Source organism: Mustelus asterias, unplaced genomic scaffold (genome assembly GCF_964213995.1).
Source record: "Mustelus asterias unplaced genomic scaffold, sMusAst1.hap1.1 HAP1_SCAFFOLD_3839, whole genome shotgun sequence".
In the NCBI taxonomy this organism is placed as follows: domain Eukaryota; kingdom Metazoa; phylum Chordata; class Chondrichthyes; order Carcharhiniformes; family Triakidae; genus Mustelus; species Mustelus asterias.
In genome coordinates, this window is record NW_027593784.1 from 5,001 (window position 1) to 27,071 (window position 22,071).

Sequence of the window (22,071 nt, forward strand, 5' to 3'; positions counted from 1 at the left end):
TTGGTGAATTGATTTCATTTGATTAGATTTGATTTATGATTGTCACGTGTACTGGGATACAGTGAAAAGTATTGTTTCTTGCGCACTATACAGACAAAGCATACCGTTCATAGAGAAGGAAAGGAGAGGGTGCAGAATGTAGCGTTACAGTCACAGCTCGGGGTGCAGAGAAAGATCAGCTTAATGCGATGTCGGTCCATTCAAAAGCAGCAGGGAAGAAGCTGTTCTTGAGTCGGTCGGTACGTGACCTCAGACTTTTGTATCTTTTTCCCCGACGGAAGAAGGTGGAAGAGAGAATGTCCGGGGTGTGTCGGGGGGTGGGTCCTTGATTATGCTGGCTGCTTTTCCCCCCGAGGCAGCGGGAAGTGTAGACAGAGTCAATGGATGGGAGGCTGGTGATGGATTGGGCTACATTCATGACCCCTTTTGTAGTTCCTTGCGGTCTTGGGCAGAGCAGGAGCCCCAGACCAAGCTGTGATACAACCCAGAAAGGATGCTTTCTATGGGGCATCTGTAAAAGTTGGTGGGAGTCGGAGCTGACATGCCAAATTTCCTTAGTCTCCTGAGAAAGTAGAGGCCACACCTTGAGCATTGTGGGCAGTTTTGGTCTCCTAGTCTGAGGAAGGACATTCTTGCTATTGAGGGAGTCCAGCGGAGGTTCACCAGACTGATTCCCGGAATGGCAGGACTGATATATGAAGAGAGACTGGATCGACTGGGCTCGTACTCACTGGAATTTAGAAGAGGGGGGATCTCATTGAAACGTGTAAAATCCTGATGGGACTGGACAGGCTGGATGCAGGAAGAATGTTCCCGATGTTGGGGAAGTGCAGAACTCGGAGTCACAGTCTCAGAATAAGGGGTAAATCATTCGGGACTGAGATGAGGAAGAACTTCTTCACTCAGAGACTTGTGAACCTGTGGAATTCTCTACCACAGAAAGCTGTTGGGACCAGTTCGTTAGATATCTTCAAGAGGGAGCTGGATGTGGTCCTGGCAGCTAAAGGGATCAAGGGGGATGGAGAGAATATGGGACTGGGACACTGAAAGTGCATGATCAGCCATCATCATATTGAATGGTGGGGCAGTCTCGAAGGGCTGAATGGCCTCCTTTCCTCCTGCACCCATTTTCTATGTTCAGAGAGAGGGGAAATCAGCCAGGGTTCCTGCTCCCTCTACACTGTCCCCATCAAACACTCCCAGGACAGGTACAGCACGGGGTTAGGTACAGAGTAAAGCTCCCTCTACACTGTCCCCATCAAACACTCCCAGGACAGGTACAGCACGGGGTTAGATACAGAGTAAAGCTCCCTCTGCACTGTCCCCCATCAAACACTCCCAGGACAGGTACAGCACGGGGTTAGATACAGAGTAAAGCTCCCTCTACACTGTCCCCCATCACACACTCCCAGGACAGGTACAGCACGGGGTTAGATACAGAGTAAAGCTCCCTCTACACTGTCCCCATCAAACACTCCCAGGACAGGTACAGCACGGGGTTAGATACAGAGTAAAGCTCCCTCTACACTGTCCCCCATCAAACACTCCCAGGACAGGTACAGCACGGGGTTAGATACAGAGTAAAGCTCCCTCTACACTGTCCCCCATCAAACACTCCCAGGACAGGTACAGCACGGGGTTAGATACAGAGTAAAGCTCCCTCTGCACTGTCCCCCATCAAACACTCCCAGGACAGGGACAGCACGGGGTTAGATACAGAGTAAAGCTTCCTCTACACTGTCCCCCATCAAACACTCCCAGGACAGGTACAGCATGGGGTTAGATACAGAGTAAAGCTCCCTCTACACTGTCCCCATCAAACACTCCCAGGACAGGTACAGCATGGGGTTAGATACAGAGTAAAGCTCCCTCTACACTGTCCCCATCAAACACTCCCAGGACAGGTACAGCACGGGGTTAGATACAGAGTAAAGCTCCCTCTGCACTGTCCCCCATCAAACACTCCCAGGACAGGTACAGCACGGGGTTAGATACAGAGTAAAGCTCCCTCTGCACTGTCCCCATCAAACACTCCCAGGACAGGTACAGCACGGGGTTAGATACAGAGTAAAGCTCCCTCTACACTGTCCCCATCAAACACTCCCAGGACAGGTACAGCACGGGGTTAGATACAGAGTAAAGCTTCCTCTACACTGTCCCCATCAAACACTCCCAGGACAGGTACAGCACGGGGTTAGATACAGAGTAAAGCTCCCTCTGCACTGTCCCCATCAAACACTCCCAGGACAGGTACAGCACGGGGTTAGATACAGAGTAAAGCTCCCTCTACACTGTCCCCATCAAACACTCCCAGGACAGGTACAGCACGGGGTTAGATACAGAGTAAAGCTCCCTCTACACTGTCCCCATCAAACACTCCCAGGACAGGTACAGCACGGGGTTAGATACAGAGTAAAGCTCCCTCTGCACTGTCCCCATCAAACACTCCCAGGACAGGTACAGCACGGGGATAGATACAGAGTAAAGCTTCCTCTACACTGTCCCCATCAAACACTCCCAGGACAGGTACAGCACGGGGTTAGATACAGAGTAAAGCTCCCTCTGCACTGTCCCCATCAAACACTCCCAGGATAGGTACAGCACGGGGTTAGATACAGAGTAAAGCTCCCTCTGCACTGTCCCCATCAAACACTCCCAGGACAGGTACAGCACGGGGTTAGATACAGAGTAAAGCTCCCTCTACACTGTCCCCCATCAAACACTCCCGGGACAGGGACAGCACGGGGTTAGATACTGCGTTACGGGGTTAGGGGCGGGGTTGGGTACGGGGTTGGGTACAGGGTTGGGTACGGGGTTGGGTACAGGGTTGGGTGCGGGGATAGGGGCGGGGTTGGGTACGGGGTTAGGGACGGGGTTGGGTACGGGGTTGGGTACGGGGTTGGGTACAGTGTTGGGTACGGGGTTAGGGGCGGGGTTGGGTACGGGGTTGGGTACAGGGTTGGGTGCGGGGTTAGGGGCGGGGTTGGGTACGGGGTTGGGTACGGGGTTGGGTACGGGGTTGGGTGCGGGGTTAGGGGCGGGGTTAGGGGCGGGGTTGGGTACGGGGTTGGGTACGGGGTTGGGGGCGGGGTTGGGGACGGGGTTGGGTACGGGGTTGGGTACGGGGTTGGGTACGGGGTTAGGGGCGGGGTTGGGTACGGGGTTAGGGACGGGGTTGGGTACGGGGTTGGGTACGGGGTTAGGGGCGGGGTTGGGTACGGGGTTGGGTACGGGGTTGGGTACGGGGTTGGGTACGGGGTTAGGGACGGGGTTAGGGACGGGGTTAGGGACGGGGTTGGGTACGGGGTTGGGGGCGGGGTTGGGTACGGGGTTGGGTGCGGGGTTAGGGGCGGGGTTGGGTACGGGGTTGGGTACGGGGTTGGGTACGGGGTTGGGTACGGGGTTAGGGACGGGGTTGGGTACGGGGTTAGGGGCGGGGTTGGGTACGGGGTTGGGTGCGGGGTTAGGGGCGGGGTTGGGTACGGGGTTGGGTACGGGGTTAGGGACGGGGTTGGGTACGGGGTTGGGTACGGGGTTGGGTACGGGGTTAGGGGCGGGGTTGGGTACGGGGTTGGGTACGGGGTTAGGGGCGGGGTTAGGGGCGGGGTTGGGTACGGGGTTGGGTACGGGGTTGGGTACGGGGTTAGGGACGGGGTTGGGTACGGGGTTAGGGACGGGGTTGGGTATGGGGTTGGGTACGGGGTTGGGTACAGGGTTGGGTACGGGGTTAGGGGCGGGGTTGGGTACGGGGTTGGGGGCGGGGTTGGGTACGGGGTTGGGTACGGCGTTGGGTACGGGGTTGGGTACGGGGTTGGGTACGGGGTTGGGTGCGGGGTTGGGTACGGGGTTGGGTACAGGGTTGGGGGCGGGGTTGGGTATGGGGTTGGGTACGGGGTTGGGTACGGGGTTGGGTACGGGGTTGGGTACAGGGTTGGGTACAGGGTTGGGTACAGGGTTGGGTACGGGGTTGGGTACGGGGTTGGGTACAGGGTTGGGTACAGGGTTGGGTACGGGGTTAGGGGCGGGGTTGGGTACGGGGTGGGTACGGGGTTCGGGGCGGGGTTGGGTACGGGGTTAGGGACGGGGTTGGGTACGGGGTTAGGGGCGGGGTTGGGTACGGGGTTAGGGGCGGGGTTAGGGGCGGGGTTGGGTACGGGGTTAGGGGCCGGGTTGGGTACGGGGTTGGGGGCGGGGTTAGGGGCGGGGTTGGGTACGGGGTCAGGGGCGGGGTTGGTTACGGGGTTAGGGGCGGGGTTGGGTACGGGGTTGGGTACGAGGTTGGGTACGGGGTTAGAGGCGGGGTTGGGTACGGGGTTGGGTACGGGGTTAGGGGCGGGGTTGGGTACGGGGTTGGGTACGGGGTTGGGTACGGGGTTGGGTACGGGGTCAGGGGCGGGGTTTGGGTACGGGGTTGGGGGCGGGGTTGGGTACGGGGTCAGGGGCGGGGTTAGGGGCGGTGTTGGGTACGGGGTTGGGTACGGGGTTGGGTACGGGGTTGTGTACGGGGTTGGGTGCGGGGTTAGGGGTGGGGTTGGGTACGGGGTTGGGGGCGGGGTTAGGGGCGGGGTTGGGTACGGGGTTAGGGACGGGGTCGGGTACGGGGTTGGGTACGGGGTTGGGTACGGGGTTGGGTACGGGGTTGTGTACGGGGTTGGGTACGGGGTTGGGTACGGGGTTGGGTACGGGGTTGGGTGCGGGGTTGGGTGCGGGGTTAGGGGCGGGGTTGGGTACGGGGTTGGGTACGGGGTTGGGTACGGGGTTGGGTACGGGGTTGGGTACGGGGTTGGGTACGGGGTTGTGTACGGGGTTGGGTGCGGGGTTAGGGGCGGGGTTGGGTACGGGGTTGGGTACGGGGTCAGGGGCGGGGTTAGGGGCGGGGTTGGGTACGGGGTTGGGTACGGGGTCGGGTACGGGGTCAGGGGCGGGGTTAGGGGCGGGGTTGGGTACGGGGTTGGGTACGGGGTTGTGTACGGGGTTGGGTACGGGGTTGTGTACGGGGTTAGGGGCGGGGTTGGGTACGGGGTTGGGTACGGGGTCAGGGGCGGGGTTAGGGGCGGGGTTGGGTACGGGGTTAGGGGCGGGGTTGGGTACGGGGTTGGGTACGGGGTCAGGGGCGGGGTTAGGGGCGGGGTTGGGTACGGGGTTAGGGGCGGGGTTGGGTACGGGGTTGGGGGCGGGGTTGGGTACGGGGTTGGGGACGGGGTTGGATACGGGGTTGGGGGCGGGGTTGGGTACGGGGTTGGGGACGGGTTTAGGGGCGGGGTTGGGTACGGGGTTGGGTACGGGGTCAGGGGCGGGGTTAGGGGCGGGGTTGGGTACGGGGTCAGGGGCGGGGTTAGGGGCGGGGTTGGGTACGGGGTTGGGTACGGGGTTGGGGGCGGAGTTGGGGGCGGGGTTGGGTACGGGGTTGGGTACGGGGTTAGGGGCGGGGCTGGGAGCGGGGTTGGGTACGGGGTTAGGGGCGGGGTTGGGTACGGGGTTAGGGCCGGGGTTAGGGGCGGGGTTGGTTACGGGCTTAGGGGCGGGGTTGGGTACGGGGTTGGGTACGGGGTTAGGGGCGGGGTTGGGTACGGGGTTAGGGGCGGGTTTTGTGTACGGGGTTAGGGGCGGGGTTAGGGGCGGGGCTGGGTACGGGGTTGGGGGCGGGGTTGGGTACGGGGTTAGGGGCGGGGTTGGTACGGGGTTAGGGGCGGGGTTGGGTACGGGGTTAGGGGCGGAGTTAGGGGCGGGGCTGGGTACGGGGTTCGGGGCGGGGTTGGGTACGGGGTTAGGGGCGGAGTTAGGGGCGGGGCTGGGTACGGGGTTGGGTACGGGGGTAGGGACGGGGTTGGGTATGGGGCTGGGTACGGTGTTGGGTACGGGGTTAGGGACGGGGTTGGGTACGGGGTTGGGTACGGGGTTAGGGGCGGGGTTGGGTACGGGGTTAGGGGCGGGGTTGGGTACGGGGTTAGGGGCAAGGTTGGGTACGGGGTTGGGTGCGGGGTTAGGGGCGGGGTTGGGTACGGGGTTAGGGTCCGGGGTTAGCGGCGGGGTTAGGGGCGGTGTTGGGTACGGGGTTGGGTATGGGGTTAGGGGCGGGGTTGGGTACGGGGTTAGGGACGGGGTTGGGTACGGGGTTAGGGGCGGGGTTGGGTACGGGGTTGGGGCGGGGTTGGGTACGGGGTTAGGGGCGGGGTTGGGTACGGGGTTAGGGGCGGGGTTGGGTACGGGGTTTGGGGCGGGGTTGGGTACGGGGTTAGGGGCGGGGTTGGGTTCAGGGTTGGGTACGGGGTTGGGTACGGGGTTGGGTACGGGGTTAGGGGCGGGGTTAGGGGCGGGGTTGGGTACGGGGTTAGGGGCGGGGTTGGGTACGGGGTTAGGGGCGGGGTTGGGTACAGGGTTGGGTACGGGGTTGGGGACGGGGTTGGGTACGGGGTTAGGGGCGGGGTTGGGTACGGGGTTAGGGGCGGGGTTTGGGTACGGGGTTAGGGGCGGGGTTGGGTACGGGGTTAGGGGCGGGGTTGGGTACGGGGTTTGGGTACGGGGTTGGGTACGGGGTTGGGTACGGGGTTAGGGGTGGGGTTGGGTACGGGGTTGGGTACGGGGTTAGGGGTGGGGTTGGGTACGGGGTTGGGTACGGGGTTAGGGGCGGGGTTGGGTACGGGCTTGGGTACGGGGTTAGGGGCGGGGTTGGGTACGGGGTTAGGGGCGGGGTTGGGTACGGGGTTAGGGACGGGGTTGGGTACGGGGTTGGGTACGGGGTTAGGGACGGGGTTGGGTACGGGGTTGGGTACGGGGTTAGGGACAGGGTTGGGTACGGGGTTAGGGGCGGGGTTGGGTACGGGGTTGGGTACGGGGTTAGGGACGGGGTTAGGGGCGGGGTTGGGTACGGGGTTGGGTACGGGGTTGGTATGGGGTTGGGTACGGGGCTAGGGGCGGGGTTAGGGGCGGGGTTGGGTACGGGGTTGGGGGCGGGGTTGGGTACGGGGTTGGGGACGGGGTTGGGTACGGGGTTAGGGGCGGGGTTGGGTACGGGGTTAGGGGCGGGGTTAGGGGCGGGGCTAGGAGCGGGGTTGGGTACGGGGTTAGGGGCAGGGTTGGGTACGGGGTTGGGTACGGGTTGGGTACGGGGTTAGGGACGGGGTTGGGTACGGGGTTGGGGGCGGGGTTGGGAGCGGGGTTGGGGGCGGGGTTAGAGGCAGGGTTGGGTACGGGGTTAGAGGCGGGGTTGGGTACGGGGTTGGGTACGGGGTTAGGGGCGGGGTTGGGTACGGGGTTAGGAGCGGGGTTGGGTACGGGGTTGGGTACGGGGTTGGGGGCGGGGTTGGGTACGGGGTTAGGGGTGGGGTTAGGGGCGGGGCTAGGAGCGGGGTTGGGTACAGCGTTAGGGACGGGGTTGGGTACGGGGTTGGGGGCGGGGTTGGGTACGGGGTTAGGGGCGGGGTTGTGTACGGGGTTGGGTACGGGGTTAGGGGCGGGGTTGGGTACGGGGTTAGGAGCGGGGTTTGGGTACGGGGTTAGGGGCGGGGTTGGGTACGGGGTCAGGGGCGGGGTTTGGGTATGGGGTTAGGGGCGGGGTTGGGTACGGGGTTGGGGGCGGGGTTGGGTACGGGGTTAGGGGCGGGGTTTGGGTACGGGGTTAGGGGCGGGGTTGGGTACGGGGTTGGGTACGGGGTTGGGTACGGGGTTAGGGACGGGGTTGGGTACGGGGTTGGGTACGGGGTTAGAGGCAGGGTTGGGTACGGGGTTAGAGGCAGGGTTGGGTACGGGGTTGGGTACGGGGTTAGGGGCGGGGTTGGGTACGGGGTTAGGGGCGGGGTTGGGTACGGGGTTGGGTACGGGGTCAGGGTCGGGGTTTGGGTACGGGGTTAGGGGCGGGGTTGGGTACGGGGTTAGGGGCGGGGTTGGGTACGGGGTTGGGTACGGGGTTGGGGGCGGGGTTGGGTGCGGGGTTAGAGGCAGGGTTGGGTACGGGGTTAGAGGCGGGGTTGGGTACGGGGTTGGGTACGGGGTTAGGGGCGGGGTTGGGTACGGGGTTAGAGGCAGGGTTGGGTACGGGGTTAGAGGCGGGGTTGGGTACGGGGTTGGGTACGGGGTTAGGGGCGGGGTTGGGTACGGGGTTAGGAGCGGGGTTGGGTACGGGGTTGGGTACGGGGTTGGGGGCGGGGTTGGGTACGGGGTTAGGGGTGGGGTTAGGGGCGGGGCTAGGAGCGGGGTTGGGTACAGCGTTAGGGACGGGGTTGGGTACGGGGTTGGGGGCGGGGTTGGGTACGGGGTTAGGGGCGGGGTTGGGTACGGGGTTGGGTACGGGGTTAGGGGCGGGGTTTGGGTACGGGGTTAGGGGCAGGGTTGGGTACGGGGTCAGGGGCGGGGTTTGGGTATGGGGTTAGGGGCGGGGTTGGGTACGGGGTTGGGGGCGGGGTTGGGTACGGGGTTAGGGGCGGGGTTTGGGTACGGGGTTAGGGGCGGGGTTGGGTACGGGGTTGGGGGCGGGGTTGGGTACGGGGTTAGGGACGGGGTTGGGTACGGGGTTGGGTACGGGGTTGGGTACGGTGTTAGGGGCGGGGTTGGGTACGGGGTTGGGTACGGGGTTAGGGGCGGGGTTGGGTACGGGGTTGGGGGCGGGGTTGGATACGGGGTTGGGGGCGGGGTTGGGTACGGGGTTAGGGACGGGGTTGGGTACGGGTTGGGTACGGGGTTGGGTACGGGGTTGGGGGCGGGGTTGGGTACGGGGTTGGGTACGGGGTTGGGGACGGGGTTGGGTACGGGGTTAGGGGCGGGGTTAGGGGCGGGGCTAGGAGCGGGGTTGGGTACAGCGTTCGGGACGGGCTTGGGTACGGGGTCAGGGGCGGGGTCAGGGGCGGGGTTGGGTACGGGGTTAGGGGCGGGGTTAGGGGCGGGGTTGGGTACGGGGTTAGGGGCGGGGTTGGGTACGGGGTTGGGTACGGGGTCCGGGGCGGGGTTAGGGGCGGGGTTGGGTACGGGGTTAGGGGCGGGGTTGGGTACGGGGTTGGGTACGGGGTTGGGTACGGGGTTAGGGGCGGGGTTAGGGACGGGGTTGGGTACGGGGTTAGGGGCGGGGTTGGGTGCGGGGTTAGGGGCGGGGTTGGGTACGGGGTTGGGTACGGGGTCAGGGGTGGGGTTGGGTACGGGGTTGGGTACGGTGTTGGGTACGGGGTTCGAGGCGGGGTTGGGTACGGTGTTGGGAACGGGGTTAAGGTGTCTCTGGGTCGGGTTGCCCTCTCTCTGGGTCGGGTTGCCCCCTCTCTGGGTCGGGTTGCCCCCTCTCTGGGTCGGGTTGCCCCCTCTCTGGGTCGGGTTGCCCCCTCTCTGGGTCGGGTTGCCCCCTCTCTGGGTCGGGTTGCCCCCTCTCTGGGTCGGGTTGCCCCCTCTCTGGGTCGGGTTGCCCCCTCTCTGGATCGGGTTGCCCCCTCTCTGGGTGGGGTTGCCCCCTCTCTGGGTGGGGTTGCCCCCTCTCTGGGTCGGGTTGCCCCCTCTCTGGGTGGGGTTGCCCCCTCTCTGGGTCGGGTTGCCTCCTCTCTGGGTCAGGTTGCCCTTTCTCTGGTCGGGTTGCCCCCTCTCTGGGTCGGGTTGCCCCCTCTCTGGGTCGGGTTGCCCCCTCTCTGGGTGGGGTTGCCCCCTCTCTGGGTGGCGTTGCCCCCTCTCTGGGTGGCGTTGCCCCCTCTCTGGGTGGCGTTGCCCCCTCTCTGGGTGGGGTTGCCCCCTCTCTGGGTGGGGTTGCCCCCTCTCTGGGTGGGGTTGCCCCCTCTCTGGGTCGGGTTGCCCCCTCTCTGGGTGGGGTTGCCCCCTCTCTGGGTGGGGTTGCCCCCTCTCTGGGTGGGGTTGCCCCCTCTCTGGGTGGGGTTGCCCCCTCTCTGGGTCGCGTTGCCCCCTCTCTGGGTCGGGTTGCCCCCTCTCTGGGTCGGGTTGCCCCCTCTCTGGGTGGGGTTGCCCTCTCTCTGGGTCGGGTTGCCCCCTCTCTGGGTCGGGTTGCCCCCTCTCTGGGTGGGGTTGCCCCCTCTCTGGGTGGGGTTGCCCCCTCTCTGGGTCGGGTTGCCCCCTCTCTGGGTCGGGTTGCCCTCTCTCTGGGTGGGGTTGCCCCCTCTCTGGGTGGGGTTGCCCCCTCTCTGGGTGGGGTTGCCCTCTCTCTGGGTGGGGTTGCCCCCTCTCTGGGTGGGGTTGCCCCCTCTCTGGGTCGGGTTGCCCCCTCTCTGGGTCGGGTTGCCCCCTCTCTGGGTGGGGTTGCCCCCTCTCTGGGTGGGGTTGCCCCCTCTCTGGGTGGGGTTGCCCCCTCTCTGGGTGGGGTTGCCCCCTCTCTGGGTGGGGTTGCCCCCTCTCTGGGTGGGGTTGCCCCCTCTCTGGGTGGGGTTGCCCCCTCTCTGGGTGGGGTTGCCCCCTCTCTGGGTCGGGTTGCCCCCTCTCTGGGTGGGGTTGCCCCCTCTCTGAGTTACTGACCTTTGTCACAGATGTCACAGGTATGGTTGGGTCCCTCGCTGTGAACCTTCATGTGGTCCGTGATGTATGCGGCACTCAGTAACTTCCCACACACGTGACACGGGACCTTGTCCTCGTGCCGGACCATGTGCGCCCGTAACCGGTCCTTGGTGGCAAAGGCGGCCTCACACGTCTTCAACAGAGAGAGAGAGAAACAAACTGGGTCAGAGGCTCAAAACACAGGAAAGCAGCCGGGACCATTTGTAAACCACCCAAAACCCGCTGTGTACCGGTCCCTCCCGCTGTGTACCGGTCCCTCCCGCTGTGTACCGGTCCCTCCCGCTGTGTACCGGTCCCTCCCGCTGTGTACCTGTCTCTCCCGCTGTGTACCGGTCTCTCCCGCTGTGTACCGGTTCCTCCCGCTGTGTACCGGTCTCTCCCGCTGTGTACCTGTCTCTCCCGCTGTGTACCGGTCTCTCCCGCTGTGTACCGGTTCCTCCCGCTGTGTACCGGTCCCTCCCGCTGTGTACCGGTCCCTCCCGCTGTGTACCGGTCTCTCCCGCTGTGTACCGGTCTCTCCCGCTGTGTACTGGTCTCTCCCGCTGTGTACCGGTCCCTCCCGCTGTGTACCGGTCCCTCCCGCTGTGTACCGGTCCCTCCCGCTGTGTACCGGTCTCTCCCGCTGTGTACCGGTTCCTCCCGCTGTGTACCGGTCTCTCCCGCTGTGTACCGGTCCCACCCGCTGTGTACCTGTCACCCCCGCTGTGTACCGGTCCCTCCCGCTGTGTACCGGTCCCTCCCGCTGTGTACCGGTCCCTCCCGCTGTCTACCGGTCCCTCCCGCTGTGTACCGGTCTCTCCCGCTGTGTACCGGTCTCTCCCGCTGTGTACCTGTCTCTCCCGCTGTGTACCTGTCTCTCCCGCTGTGTACCGGTCTCTCCCGCTGTGTACCGGTCTCTCCCGCTGTGTACCTGTCTCTCCCGCTGTGTACCTGTCTCTCCCGCTGTGTACCGGTCTCTCCCGCTGTGTACCGGTCCCTCCCGCTGTGTACCGGTCTCTCCCGCTGTGTACCTGTCTCTCCCGCTGTGTACCGGTCTCTCCCGCTGTGTACCTGTCTCTCCCGCTGTGTACCTGTCTCTCCCGCTGTGTACCGGTCTCTCCCGCTGTGTACCGGTCCCTCCCGCTGTGTACCGGTCTCTCCCGCTGTGTACCTGTCTCTCCCGCTGTGTACCGGTCTCTCCCGCTGTGTACCGGTTCCTCCCGCTGTGTACCGGTCTCTCCCTCTGTGTACCGATCCGTCCCGCTGTGTACCGGTCCCTCTCGCTGTGTACCGGTCCCTCCCGCTGTGTACCGGTCCCTCCCGCTGTGTACCGGTCCCTCCCGCTGTGTACCGGTCTCTCCCGCTGTGTACCGGTCCCTCCCACTGTGTACCGGTCCCTCTCGCTGTGTACCGGTCCCTCCCACTGTGTACCGGTCCCTCCCGCTGTGTACCGGTCTCTCCCGCTGTGTACCGGTCTCTCCCGCTGTGTACCGGTCCCTCTCGCTGTGTACCGGTCCCTCCCGCTGTGTACCTGTCCCTCCCACTGTGTACCGGTCTCTCCCGCTGTGTACCGGTCTCTCCCGCTGTGTACCGGTCCCTCCCGCTGTGTACCGGTCCCTCCCGCTGTGTACCGGTCCCTCCCGCTGTGTACCGGTCCCTCTCGCTGTGTACCGGTCTCTCCCGCTGTGTACCGGTCCCTCTCGCTGTGTACCGGTCCCTCTCGCTGTGTACCGGTCCCTCTCGCTGTGTACCGGTCCCACTCGCTGTGTACCGGTCCCTCCCGCTGTGTACCGGTCCCTCTCGCTGTGTACCGGTCCCTCCCGCTGTGTACCGGTCCCTCCCGCTGTGTACCGGTCCCTCCCGCTGTGTACCGGTCCCTCCCGCTGTGTACCGGTCCCTCCCGCTGTGTACCGGTCCCTCCCGCTGTGTACCGGTCCCTCCCGCTGTGTACCGGTCTCTCCCGCTGTGTACCGGTCAGTATCTCCCGCTGTGTACCGGTCTCTCCCGCTGTGTACCGGTCTCTCCCGCTGTGTACCGGTCAGTATCTCCCGCTGTGTACCTGTCTCTCCCGCTGTGTACCGGTCACTCCCGCTGTGTACCGGTCTCTCCCGCTGTGTACCTGTCTCTCTCGCTGTGTACCGGTCCCTCCCGCTGTTATGGTCCCTCCCGCTGTGTACCTGTCCCTCCCGCTGTGTACCGGTCTCTCCCGCTGTGTACCGGTCTCTCCCGCTGTGTACCGGTCTCTCCCGCTGTGTACCGGTCCCTCCCGCTGTGTACCGGTCTCTCCCGCTGTGTACCGGTCTCTCTCGCTGTGTACCAGTCTCTCCCGCTGTGTACCGGTCCCTCCCGCTGTGTACCGGTCTCTCCCGCTGTGTACCTGTCTCTCCCGCTGTGTACCGGTCCCTCCCGCTGTGTACCGGTCCCTCCCGCTGTGTACCGGTCTCTCCCGCTGTGTACCGGTCCCTCCCGCTGTCTACCGGTCTCTCCCGCTGTGTACCGGTCCCTCCCGCTGTGTACCGGTCTCTCCCGCTGTGTACCGGTCCCTCCCGCTGTTATGGTCCCTCCCGCTGTGTACCTGTCCCTCCCGCTGTGTACCGGTCCCTCCCGCTGTGTACCGGTCCCTCCCGCTGTGTACCGGTCACTCCCGCTGTGTACCGGTCGGTCACCCCCGCTGTGTACCGGTCAGTCACCCCCGCTGTGTACCGGTCGGTCACCCCCGCTGTGTACCGGTCGGTCACCCCCGCTGTGTACCGGTCGGTCACCCCCGCTGTGTACTGGTCAGTATCTCCCGATGTGTACCGGTCAGTATCTCCCGCTGTGTACCGGTCAGTATCTCCCGCTGTGTACCGGTCACTCCCGCTGTGTACCGGTCAGTATCTCCCGCTGTGTACCGGTCACTCCCGCTGTGTACCGGTCACTCCCGCTGTGTACCGGTCAGTATCTCCCGCTGTGTACCGGTCACTCCCGCTGTGTACCGGTCACTCCCGCTGTGTACCGGTCAGTATCTCCCGCTGTGTACCGGTCACTCCCGCTGTGTACCGGTCACTCCCGCTGTGTACCGGTCACTCCCGCTGTGTACTGAGAGTCAGTGTGTCTGTCCTGAGTGAACAGTCCATACTGGGTGGTCAGTGTGTCTGTGCAGCTCCCAGGCCGGGGTGGGGATTCAGTGTGTCCGTACCGAGCGGTCAGTGTGTCCGTACCGAGCGGTCAGCGTGTCTGTACTGAACGGTCAGTGTGTCAATACTGAGTGGTCAGTGTGTTCGTGCGGCCTCAGGCCAGGGAGGCCGGTCAGTGTGTCCGTACCGAGCGGTCAGCGTGTCTGTACTGAACGGTCAGTGTGTCAATACTGAGTGGTCAGTGTGTTCGTGCGGCCTCAGGCCAGGGAGGCCGGTCAGTGTGTCCGTACCGAGCGGTCAGTGTGTCCATGCGGCCTCAGGCCGGGGAGGGCAGTCAGTGTGTCTGTATCAAGCAGTCAGTGAGTCCGTGCAGCCCCCACACCGTGGGGTGAGGGGTCAGTGTGTCCGCACCGAGTGGTCAGTGTGTCCGAGCGGCCTCAGGCCGGGGTGAGCGGTCAGTCTGTCCGAGCGGCCTCAGGCCGGGGTGAGTGGTCAGTGTGTCCGAGCGGCCTCAGGCCGGGGTGAGGGGTCAGTGTGTCCGAGCTGCCTCAGGCCGGGGTGAGGGGTCAGTGTGTCCGAGCAGCCTCAGGCCGGGGTGAGCGGTCAGTGTGTCCGTGCGGCCTCAGGGCGGGGTGAGCGGTCAGTGTGTCCGTGCGGCCTCAGGCCGGGGTGAGCGGTCAGTGTGTCCGAGCGGCCTCAGGCCGGAGTGAGCGGTCAGTGTGTCCGAGCTGCCTCAGGCCGGAGTGCGGGGTCAGTGTGTCCGTGCGGCCTCGGGCCGGAGTGAGCGGTCAGTGTGTCCGAGCTGCCTCAGGCCGGGGTGAGCGGTCAGTGTGTCCGTGCGGCCTCAGGCCGGGGTGAGCCGTCAGTGTGTCCGAGCGGCCTCAGGCCGGAGTGAGCGGTCAGTGTGTCCGAGCTGCCTCAGGCCGGAGTGGGGGGTCAGTGTGTCCGTGCGGCCTCGGGCCGGAGTGAGCGGTCAGTGTGTCCGAGCTGCCTCAGGCCGGAGTGGGGGGTCAGTGTGTCCGAGCTGCCTCAGGCCGGGGTGAGCGGTCAGTGTGTACGAGCGGCCTCAGGCCGGGGTGAGGGGTCAGTGTGTCCAAGCAGCCTCAGGCCGGGGTGAGCGGTCAGTGTGTCCGTGCGGCCTCAGGCCGGGGTGAGTGGTCAGTGTGTCCGAGCGGCCTCAGGCCGGAGTGGGGGGTCAGTGTGTCCGAGCGGCCTCGGGCCGGAGTGGGGGGTCAGTGTGTCCGAGCGGCCTCGGGCCGGAGTGGGGGGTCAGTGTGTCCGAGCTGCCTCAGGCCGGAGTGGGGGGTCAGTGTGTCCGTGCAGCCTCAGGCCGGAGTGGGGGGTCAGTGTGTCCGTGCGGCCTCAGGCCAGGGTGAGCGGTCAGTGTGTCCGAGCAGCCTCAGGCCGGAGTGGGGGGTGTACCTGACATTTGAAGGGTCTCTCTGTGGAGTGGACCTGCCGGACGTGGCTGTTTAGATGATCGGGTCTGAGAGAGAGAGAGAGAGAGAGAGAGAGAGCGGTCAGTGAGATCCAGCCTCACTATCCCCGTCCCTCACTCTCCCCGTCCCTCACTCTCCCCGCCCCTCACTGCCCCCGTCCCTCACTGCCCCCGTCCCTCACTGCCCCCGTCCCTCACTCTCCCCGTCCCTCACTCTCCCCGTCCCTCACTATCCCCGCCCCTCACTATCCCCGCCCCTCACTATCCCCACCCCTCACTCTCCCCGCCCCTCACTCTCCCCGCCCCTCACTCTCCCCGCCCCTCACTGCCCCCGTCCCTCACTGCCCCCGTCCCTCACTGCCCCCGTCCCTCACTCTCCCCGTCCCTCACTCTCCCCGTCCCTCACTCTCCCCGTCCCTCACACACCCCGTCCCTCACTCTCCCCGACCCTCACTCTCCCCGTCCCTCACACACCCCGTCCCTCACTCTCCCCGTCCCTCACTGTCCCCGTCCCTCACTCTCCCCGTCCCTCACTCTCCCCGTCCCTCACTCTCCCCGTCCCTCACTCTCCCCGTCCCTCACTCTCCCCGTCCCTCACTCTCCCCGTCCCTCACTCTCCCCGTCCCTCACTCTCCCCGTCCCTCACTCTCCCCGTCCCTCACTCTCCCCGTCCCTCACTCTCCCCGTCCCTCACTCTGCCCGTCCCTCACTCTCCCCGTCCCTCACACACCCCGTCCCTCACTCTCCCCGACCCTCACTCTCCCCGACCCTCACACACCCCGTCCCTCACACACCCCGTCCCTCACTCTCCCCGTCCCTCACTCTCCCCGTCCCTCACTCTCCCCGTCCCTCACACACCCCGTCCCTCACTCTCCCCGACCCTCACACACTCCGTCCCTCACTCTCCCCATCCTTCACTCTCCCCGTCAAACACATGTCTGTATTTCCAACAAGGTTCAGGTTCCACACTCCCATGTGGCTTATTTAATATAAAAACATTGATTTAATTAACAGAGTTTAAAATTCCCTCAGGTGCCGTAGCGGATCTGCAACCATCTCATTCCCCTGGGTTACTTATCCAGTAACATAACCACAGTGTCAAACTGTGTACAGTTCTGGTCTCCTTCCCCGAGAAAGGATATACTGGCACTGGAGGGGGTGCAGAGGAGATTCACTAGGTTGATTCCGGAGTTGAGAGGGTTGGCTCATGAGCAGAGACTGAGTAGACTGGGGCTATACTCATTGGAATTCAGAAGAATGAGGGGAGATCTTATAGAAACATATAAGATGATGAAGGGAATAGATAAGATAGAAGGAGGGAGGTTGTTTCCACTGGCGGGTGAAACTAGAACTAGGGGGCATGGCCTCAAAATAAGGGGGAGCAGATTTAGGACTGAGTTGAGGAGGAACTTCTTCACACAAAGGGTTGTGAATCTGTGGAAGTCCCTGCCCAGTTGAGGCTCCCTCATTGAATGTTTTTAAGGCAAGGATAGATAGATTTTTGAACAGTAAAGGAATTAAGGTGAGTGGGCGGGTAAGTGGAGCTGAGTCCACGAAAAGATCATAGAACATAGAACAGTACAGCACAGAACAGGCCCTTCGGCCCACGATGTTGTGCCGACCTTCATCTGAAACCAAGATCAAGCTATCCCACTCCCTACCATCCTGGTGTGCTCCATGTGCCTATCCAATAACCGCTTAAATGTTCCTAAAGTGTCTGACTCCACTATCACTGCAGGCAGTCCATTCCACACCCCAACCACTCTTTGCGTGAAGAACCTACCTCTGATATCCTTCCTATATCTCCCACCATGAACCCTATAGTTATGCCCCCTCGTAATAGCTCCATCCACCCGAGGAAATAGTCTTTGAACGTTCACTCTATCTATCCCCTTCATCATTTTATACACCTCTATTAAGTCTCCCCTCAGCCTCCTCCGCTCCAGAGAGAACAGCCCTAGCTCCCTCAACCTTTCCTCATAAGACCTACCCTCCAAACCAGGCAGCATCCTGGTAAATCTCCTCTGCACTCTTTCCAGCGCTTCCACATCCTTCTTATAGTGAGGTGACCAGAACTGCACACAATATTCCAAATGTGGTCTCACCAAGCTCCTGTACAGTTGCAGCATAACCCCAGCCATGATCAGCCATGATCTTTAGGAACATTTAAGCGGTTATTGGATAGGCACATGGAGCACACCAGGATGGTAGGGAGTGGGATAGCTTGATCTTGGTTTCAGATGAAGGTCGGCACAACATCGTGGGCCGAAGGGCCTGTTCTGTGCTGTACTGTTCTATGTTCTATGATCTTATTGAATGGCGGAGCAGGCTCGAGGGGCCAGATGGCCCACTCCTGCTCCGTGTTCTTGTGTTATTAAAAGCACAGAGGTGTTGCTACAATTGTATAGGGCGTTGATGAGGCCACATCTGGAGTAGTGTGTCCCGTTCATAGAATCATAGAAACCCTACAGTACAGAAAGAGGCCATTCGGCCCATTGAGTCTGCACCGACCACAATCCCACCCAGGCCCTACCCCCATATATTTACCCACTAATCCCTCTAACCTACGCATCTTGTTTAAGACTTATCTAGACAGCCGCATGAACGGAGTGGGAATGGAGGGATACAAAAGAATGGTCTAGTTTGGAGCAGGGAGCGGCGCGGGCTTGGAGGGCCGAAGGGCTTGTTCCTGTGCTGTACTGTTCTTTCTTTGTTCTTTTATCCCAGGACTACTAAGGGGCAATTTTTAGCACGGCCAATCAACCTAACCTGCACATCTTTAGACTGTGGGAGGAAACCGGAGCACCCGGAGGAAACCCACGCAGACACGAGGAGAACGTGCAAACTCCACACAGACAGTGACCCGAGCCGGGAATCGAACCCAGGTCCCTGGAGCTGTGAAGCAGCAGTGCTAACCCACTGTGCTGCCGTGCCGCCCAGTTTTAGTCTCCTTATTGAGAGTCATAGAATCAGAGAGGTTTACAGCATGGAAACAGGCCCTTCGGCCCAACTTGTCCATGCTGCCCCTTTTTTTAAACCCCTAAGCTAATCCCAATTGCCCGCGTTTGGCCCATATCCCTCTGCACCCATCTTACCCATGTAACGGTCTAAACGCTTTTTAAAAGACAAAATTGTACCCGCCTCTACTACTGCCTCTGGCAGCTTGTTCCCAGATACTTGCGTGAGGAGAGGATGCTGATTGGTGCTGGGAGGGAGGTGTTACCATAGGGAACGCACCAGTGAACAGTTAACTGCCGAGCCTTTCTTTAAATTCAAATCGGGCAGGTCTACTCTGGTTGGTCAACGCAGTGCCATGAGGGATGAACCAGGGAATGGCTGCACACCGCACCCACCCCCCCCTCCACCCAGCTGAAAAAGGTGCAACGTGTCTATCTGTCCTTCCTGTCTGTGAAGGAATATCAGTAACATTGAGCACACGAAAGTTGAGCCGCATCACCAGCACAACTGATAATGTTAAATTGAATTCTTCGTACAATCAGGGTTCTTTAGCCAGGGCTGTACAATCGTGGAAATGCTGGCCAGCATTTATTGCCCATCCCTAGTTGCCCTTGGAGGGCAGTTGAGAGTCACCCACACATTGTTTTGGCTCTGGAGTCACATGTAGGCCAGACCAGGGTAAGGACGGCAGATATCCTTCCCTAAAGGGACATTAGTGACCAGATGGGTTTTTCCCACAATCGACAACGGGTCATCAGTAGATTCTTAATCCCAGATATTTTTTATCGAATTCAAATTCCACCATCTGCCCTGGGCGGGATTCGAACCCGGGTTCCCCAGAACATTAGCTGAGTTTCTGGATGAATAGTCTAGTGATAATATCACTCGGCCATCGTCTCCCGCTGTCCCTCTCTCTCCTTCCTTGAACAACCGTCTTACATCTGCTGGGACTGAGATTGAAATTTCACAGTCAATATCTTTAAGAAAGCCCCATCAACGCCTCTACTTTCTCAGGAGACTAAGGAAATTTGGCATGTCTGCGACGACTCTCACCAACTTTTACAGATGCCCCATAGAAAGCATTCTTTCTGGGTTGTATCACAGCTTGGTCTGGGGCTCCTGCTCTGCCCAAGACCGCAAGGAACTACAAAGGGTCATGAATGTAGTCCAATCCATCACGCAAACCAGCCTCCCATCCATTGACTCCGTCTACACTTCCCGCTGCCTCGGCAAAACAGCCGGCATAATTAAGGACCCCCCCCCCACGCACCCCGGACATTCTCTCTTCCACCTTCTTCCGTCGGGAAAAAGATACAAAAGTCTGAGGTCACGCACCGACCGACTCAAGAACAGCTTCTTCCCTGCTGCTGTCAGACTTTTGAATGGACCTACCTCACATTAAGTTGATCTTTCTCTACACTCCGAGCTGTGACTGTAACACTACATTCTGCACCCTCTCCTTTCCTTCTCTATGAACGGTATGCTTTGTCTGCATAGCGCGCAAGAAACAATGCTTTTCACTGTATCCCAGTACACGTGACAATCATAAATCAAATCAAAGGAAGGTTATAGAGTCAGAGAGGTTTACAGCATGGAAACAGGCCCTTCGGCCCAACTTGTCCATGCCGCCCATTTTTTAAAACCCCTAAGCTAGTCCCAATTGCCCGCATTTGCCCCATATCCCTCTGTACCCATCGTACCCATGTAACTATCTGAACACTTTTTAAAAGACAAAATTGTACCCGCCTCTACTACTGCCTCTGGCAGCTCGTTCCAGACACTCACCACCCTCTGTGTGAAAAAATTGCCCCCCTGGACACTTTTGTATCTCTCCCCTCTCACCTTAAACCTGTGCCCTCTGGTTTTAGACTCCCCTACCTTTGGGAAAAGATATTGACTATCTAGCTGATCTGTGCCCCTCATTATTTTATAGACCTCTATAAGGTCACCCCTCAGCCTCCTACGCTCCAGAGAAAAAAGTCCCAGTCTATCCAGCCTCTCCTTATAACTCAATCCATCAAGTTTGAAATCTGCCGTCCTTACCCCGGTCTGGCCTACATGTGACTCCAGAGCCACAGCAATGTGTGGTTGACTCTCAACTGCCCTCCAAGGGGCAACTAGGGATGGGCAATAAACGCTGTTGGAAGTCTCACAACACCAGGTTAAAAGTCCAACAGGTTTATTTGGTAGCACGAGCTTTCGGAGCACTGCTCCTTCATCAAGTGAGTGGGAGTTCTGTTCACAAACAGGGCATAGAACATAGAACAGTACAGCACAGAACAGGCCCTTCGGCCCACGATGTTGTGCCGAGCTTTATCTGAAACCAAGATCAAGCTATCCCACTCCCTATCATCCTGGTGTGCTCCATGTGCCTATCCAATAACCGCTTAAATGTTCCTAAAGTGTCTGACTCCACTATCACTGCAGGCAGTCCATTCCACACCCCAACCACTCTCTGCGCAAAGAACCTACCTCTGATATCCTTCCTGTATCTCCCACCACGAACCCTATAGTTATGCCCCCTTGTAATAGTTCCATCCACCCGAGGAAATAGTCTTTGAACGTTCACTCTATCTATCCCCATCATCATTTTATAAACCTCTATTAAGTCTCCCCTCAGCCTCCTCCGCTCCAGAGAGAACAGCCCTAGCTCCCTCAACCTTTCCTCATAAGACCTACCCTCCAAACCAGGCAGCATCCTGGTAAATCTCCTCTGCACTCTTTCCAGCGCTTCCACATCCTTCTTATAGTGAGGTGACCAGAACTGCACACAATATTCCAAATGTGGTCTCACCAAGGTCCTGTACAGTTGCAGCATAACCCCACGGCTCTTAAACTCCAACCCCCTGTTAATAAAAGCTAACACACGATAGGCCTTCTTCACAGCTCTATCCACTTGAGTGGCAACCTTTAGAGATCTGTGGATATGAACCCCAAGATCTCTCTGTTCCTCCACAGTCTTCAGAACCCTACCTTTGACCCTGTAATCCACATTTAAATTAGTCCGACCAAAATGAATCACCTCACATTAATCAGGGTTAAACTCCATTTGCCATTTTTCAGCCCAGCTTTGCATCCTATCTATGTCTCTTTGCAGCCTACAACAGCCCTCCACCTCATCCACTACTCCACCAATCTTGGTGTCATCAGCAAATTTACTGATCCACCCTTCAGCCCCCTCCTCTAAGTCATTAATAAAAATCACAAAGAGCAGAGGACCAAGCACCGATCCCTGCGGCACTCCGCTAGCAACCTGCCTCCAATCCGAACATTTTCCATCCACCACCACCCTCTGTCTTCGATCAGACAGCCAGTTACCCATCCAATCGGCCAACTTTCCCTCTATCCCACACCTCCTCACTTTCATCATAAGCCGACCATGGGGGACCTTATCAAACGCCTTACTAAAATCCATGTATATGACATCAACTGCCCTACCTTCATCAACACACTTAGTTACCTCCTCAAAAAATTCTATCAAATTTGTGAGGCACAAAGGAATAGTCCGACTATTATTTTGTAAATTGAGTTTGTGTCTGTCTGCCCTGTGGACAGAACTCCCACTCTCCTGACGAAGGAGCAGCGCTCCGAAAGCTCGTGTGGCTTTTGCTACCAAATAAACCTGTTGGACTTTGACCTGGTGTTGTGAGACTTCTTACTGTGTTTACCCCAGTCCCAACGCCGGCATCTCCACCTCAATAAATGCTGGCCGGACAGCGACCCCCATGTCCCATGGATGAATGAATGACATGGCCCCGGGGAAGCTGGTGGTGGCCTAATGCTCACGCCTCCAGGGTGGGGAGTTGTGTCGGGCGGGGGGGGGGGGGGGGGGGGAGGGAGGACACCTACCTGGAAAATCCTTTCCCGCAGTGACTGCAGATGTAGGGCTTGTTGACGCCACCCTCGTGGGAGCGGACGTGGTAGCTCATCCGGTCCTTCCGCTTGAACCTCTGCTGACAGACGGGGCACTCGAACGGCTTCTCGTCCGAGTGCGAGAGTTTGTGGCGGTTGAGGTGGTAGACGTCACGGAAGGCCTTGCTGCACAGCTCGCAACTGTGGTTCTTCCTGACCCGGCGGGCGGAGGAGGGCGCCGGGGGCTGGGAGAGG

The 22,071-nt window shown here is 60.8% G+C and overlaps 1 protein-coding gene across 1 annotated transcript in view; it reads right to left on the reverse strand.

Moving 5' to 3' along the window:
- Positions 1-22,067, reverse strand: part of LOC144490812 (myc-associated zinc finger protein-like) — a gene marked incomplete at its 5' end in the record, with an annotated part of 26,863 nt that extends 4,796 nt beyond the window's left edge. The window contains 3 exons of the mRNA XM_078208508.1: positions 10,435-10,606; positions 14,991-15,054; positions 21,814-22,067. Of these exons, the coding sequence (XP_078064634.1) occupies positions 10,435-10,606; positions 14,991-15,054; positions 21,814-22,067 (490 nt within the window). The remainder of the gene's footprint in view (positions 1-10,434; positions 10,607-14,990; positions 15,055-21,813) is intronic.
- Between the last annotated feature and the right edge of the window lie 4 nt (positions 22,068-22,071).